This window comes from Miscanthus floridulus, chromosome 17 (genome assembly GCF_019320115.1).
Source record: "Miscanthus floridulus cultivar M001 chromosome 17, ASM1932011v1, whole genome shotgun sequence".
Classification (NCBI taxonomy): domain Eukaryota; kingdom Viridiplantae; phylum Streptophyta; class Magnoliopsida; order Poales; family Poaceae; genus Miscanthus; species Miscanthus floridulus.
The window spans coordinates 444,697-449,541 of NC_089596.1; the positions used below are offsets into that span (position 1 = coordinate 444,697).

Sequence of the window (4,845 nt, forward strand, 5' to 3'; positions counted from 1 at the left end):
GTGCCAGAAAGCTTGCTGGTATATTTAACGCACACAGATAAATCCGTAAGCGCACGAAAACTACTGTAGCTTTCACCCAGAGGTATTCCAAGTATCATATCCATAGGGAAACGTATGAGACTAATTACGGTCTAACTTAACTAAGAGTAGCAATAAGGATAGGATAAATAGGAACATAGAGAGGATAACTAAAGTTATCTAGTTCTGACTTGGGTAAGCTTATGTCTTCTACTATTGAATTGGGGACATTACTAGGAAAAGACACCAGCAGAGGATGCTTTCCTTCGCAACCGCGTCCTACGTGCGCCTATAAACAGAAGGTGGAGGAAGCTATATAGTACATGCTATATAGAACTTATGTCACTCACGCGATCTACCACCTTCCGTAATGTAGGGTGCATCCATGATTAATCTAAGTCTAAGCATCACGCTTACACTTACAATTAATACTCTACTCCCCCTAGAAAGAGAATAAAACACTCAAAAGAGAGTTGTGAACCTGAAGAACAATATAAACAAGATGCTTACTTGAATCAGAAGTTGATTACCAGAGAAGTCTCAGACACAAGCTTAGATAGAACTTGAATCCGCCTAGGTATAAGCCATAGAGAGAGCACCGACAGGCTGGCACCTCCTCCAAACTCTTCTCCCACTCTCTATCTCACTATTTCTATTTATAAAACTAGATCCTATGGAGGATCAATCTTCTCTTGATAGCTGGCTCTGATCCTCATGACATGAATTAAAGTTTTAGGATGGCTCTAGGGAGGGTGGCAGGGGCTGATATATATAGGCCGGAGCGTCCAACGTGAGCCCTTGGATCAAACCGACTTAAAGGACAGCGTAGATACAACCTAGGAGGCGGTGGTGAATCGACATTGTGACATGGAGGCTGATAGGTGGGCCTAGGGGCCGGGCGGCCTATAGGTGGGGCCGGTTGGCCCCACATGGTAGCCCCTCGGGGTCTACTTCAGTGGAGAGCCTCTTTGAGTCTTCTAGAATCTTTCCACGCTGTTTACGCTGTGAAATTCCATAATTTTCTTTGACAAATAGGTCCCCCTGACAGTTTACTAGATAAACCCTGCTGAAAACACAGATTCACTAAAACTCGTGGAATTTATTAGTTTAAACCCCTATACCTATGTTTGGTGATGGAATTAAGTATAAATACAGGTTATGTTGGTGGTTTATAATTGATGTTAGTGACCGTCAATAGCCACATACTCCGGTAAGCCTAACATCTTGGCTATTCCAATACGAGAAAGGATAACCGCACACTGGAAGTGTAGAGATGGCGAGAGTAGCGTGTACCCACCCTACAAAAACATCAAGATGACGTACGGCGTTGGAGTACTGTATTCTCGGGTGGCACGAATCCGTTCTCGTTTTGGAGGATTCGAGTGAAGGTTGATATATGTAGGTCTAGGACCTACATATGTCGTGTGGTAAGGAAATCCCCGCTAGACCAAATCGATTCGAATCGCTGCTACTTCTCGGAGAAGAAGACTCGATTCTCTGCTCTACATCATAGTTAATCAATGAAACATGGTTACTTATGGATATGAGATGAGATAATTAAAGAAGTGATTGATTTAGATTATGTGCAAATTGGATACTGAAAATGACTTAATACTCAACTAAAACATTGAAAGTAAGGATCCACTTATAGTAAGCTTTTCTACAAAAGGTAGTTCTTGCTTTAAACTTTCCTTTGATACCAGCATGCCCTTGGAGTCTTTTCTCTTAGTCGGGTAAGACTTGTTGAGTATCCTCAAGTACTCAGGGTTTGTTAACTCCTGTTGCAGGATCTGACTTATGTTGTTAATCGAGGTCATGTCGGTGGGCTTGACATATACGGGTCATCTCTTCCACCTTAGATGCTTCATCTAAGTTGCTCTATAGTCCTACTCATCTTTTAGAATTTAAGTTAAGTTGTTACTTGAACATGTTTTGTAAACTCATGTTATACGTCTTCCGCACTCCGATGTAAATTATTTTTGTACCAATTGTTGTAATGTTGTGGTAACTCCATGTTGATCCTGTATGAGTTGTAAAATATGGATGATTCGGGGTTCCCCGAGGACACCCGATAGACTATCCAAGTTATCTGGCTCTCATGTGCAGCAGTTAGAAGTCTTAAAAACAATAACATATGCATATGGACAATATAATTTAGGTAGTTCTGCCACACAAACCAAGAAGCCAAAAATTTAGCTCGTTGAAGCTTTAACCACCAAAATTTAGCTACCAAGCAATCAGGCTCCTAGCTCTCTCCCTCCTTTTTCTTTTTCTTTTTTCATATTAACCTATTGACTAAGCATTTTTAAAATTTAGAAGTTTGTCTGAAACAAGTTCTGACTTGCGTAGGTTACGTTATTGGTAGAATTTGCTAGACAAAAATTTTACTTCAAATTTTATAGAGACAAAATTGTTATGATGAGTTGGTTTACAAATGTCTACTAGGTTATGTTATTCGCAAAATTTAGACTACAAATTTTATATATAGACAAAATTGTTACGATAAGTTGGGTTATAAATGTCCTGTAGAGAAGTTGTCACGGTAGGTTATATATAAAACTATGTAAAAAAATAACTAGGAAATGATGCTAAATTTTGTTCCGCAAAATTTTATACATATAAATTGTGATAGTTTTGTTCCGCAAAATTTTATAAGTTGTGAGTATAACTTTACATTCTAAAAATTGTTTCCGCAAAAATTTATACAAATAAATTGTTGAGTATAGCTTTACAGTTTTCTCAAAAATACGGTGTGATAGTTTTGTTTGGCAAAATGTTATACGCAAAAATTGCGTACATAATTTGTAACTTCTCGAAAATAGGAAGTTGCGGAAACAACTTTTTTCGCTCATTAGTAGAGTCGCAAGATGGTTGTGCATGAAAACAAGTGGTAGCCGACAATGAGCACAAGTGGTAGCCGACAACGAGCTACCGATTTATGCAGAATTTAGACGGCAGATTTCGAATGCGATGCAAATTCGTCAGTCATTCAAACAGTACAATTGAATTTTCGGATGCGATGCAAATTCATCTCAGACACCTGCATCATGCGTCGATCGTCCAAATAAAGAAAGAACCGTAGGACAATGCATGTACAGCGCAGGTACGTACACACACATTACATACAGATACAGAAGTAATTAAGCAAGCTGATGATGGAGCATACTGCATACATAATATACTACCATACGTAGTGAAGAGAGCACACGTGTATACGGTATATATACATACGAGACGACGACAGAATTAAGATACATTCATGCTCATATGCATGAGCTGGACAAGGAGTGGTTTTATTAGTTTAATTAGACCCTGGCCGTGGGCTTGTCGACGCCGCCTGCACCTGCGCCAGCATAGTGATCCGCCGCCGCGGGGTATCCGCCGTGGGCGTGCGACTGGTTGCCGCCGAAGAGGCCGGTGTGGAGCATGAGCACGTAGAGCAGCTGCGTGAATGCGAGGATGATGACGAAGGCCTCCAGCACCCTGAGGCGCCATCCGCGGTGGCCGCCGACGTGGATCTCCTTGCAGGCGAGGCCGAAGGCGAGCGCCGTGATAGCCCAGGCGATGAGGGAGGAGGCCGCGCTGGCGGCGAGGCTGTCCCCGCGCCCTGCGGAGCGCACGTGGTGGATCCCGGCCAGCTTGGAGGCGGCGCCCACCACCCCGGCCAGGATGGCGAACACCAGGAAGTAGAAGGTGGCGCCGTTGCCGGCGACGCCCGGGTAGTTGGTCTGCCCGTTGATGAAGTGGTTCAGGTTCCAGCTGGCGAAACCGATGACCACGATGTACATGATGAGGTTCAGCACCAGAAGGGGTGCCAGCATCGTGCGACCCACCATCATGCCACCCGCCATTATTATTCTACTAGTATTGTTGAGCTTAGCTTAGCTTCACGCCTTCACTTAGGTGGCTGGTGGCAAGCTAAGGAAGAAGAAGAGAAGCAAGGAATTAACCGGGGGATCGGTCGAATTGGGAAATTTGGGATGCTGGTCGGTGACTGTGAGGATCGGAATTGACGGGAGTGAGTGTATGCTCTGCCTCTGCTGCTGGCGGCTCCTTCCGAGTACACATAAATAACGAGACGGAGCTGCTACCGAGACCCGCCACGTGTTCTGCGAGATGTACAGGTGGTGGGACACGTGCCGCTCCGCCCCTCCACCTAGCCTCTTCTGGGGCTTTCTTTCTTCCTCTCATGTACTACGTAAAGGTAGCCAAGCTAGCCAGCCAACCAGCTAAAGCCGCACACTGAACTGACTCACCAGTGGGCAGTGGCAGTCACCAACAAAGGTTCTTTTCGTGCTATTATGTCGGTTTTAATCCTTACACATTAATCGTGAAATAGTATTTTTCTCTCACAATAAATTAGTCATATAAATCAGACCGGTCGACAAGGGCCTAAGCTAGCAGCAGTAGCTCTTCTACGCATGCATTTCCCCACTTTCATCGTCCAAGCCCACCACGCCACGCACCTCACCTCAGCTTGCCACGAATGAATGGATAGATGGATCCAATCGCTTCGCTTCTCTCTCGTTTTGCGTGGCACAATTTACCGCACCCTCCTCTGGCCCACGGAAAAAGAAAAGAAAAAGGTTTGACACAATATACAACTTATAAAGCCCTCTTCGGTTCAAAATAAACGATTGCTCTGTGAGATAAAAAGAGACAAGAATAAGTGGTTGCAACGCAACCAAACAGGGCCAAACAACCTATGAGCTCCGTTCGGCTTACCCCATATTCGACTTGTTCAGCTTATTTTTTTAGCCGAAACAGTATTTTTCTCTCACAATAATTCAGTCAGAACAGTGTTTTCAGCCAGTTTCAGCCAAGATT

The 4,845-nt window shown here is 43.9% G+C and overlaps 1 protein-coding gene across 1 annotated transcript; it reads right to left on the bottom strand.

Annotated features, from left to right (window-relative positions):
- Positions 1 to 3,125: 3,125 nt before the first annotated feature.
- Positions 3,126 to 4,041, bottom strand: LOC136518930 (membrane protein PM19L-like). The gene has a single exon (XM_066512615.1). It carries the CDS (start codon positions 3,867 to 3,869, stop codon positions 3,324 to 3,326), a length of 546 nt encoding a protein of 181 aa, XP_066368712.1. The 5' UTR covers positions 3,870 to 4,041; the 3' UTR covers positions 3,126 to 3,323.
- Positions 4,042 to 4,845: the final 804 nt, after the last annotated feature.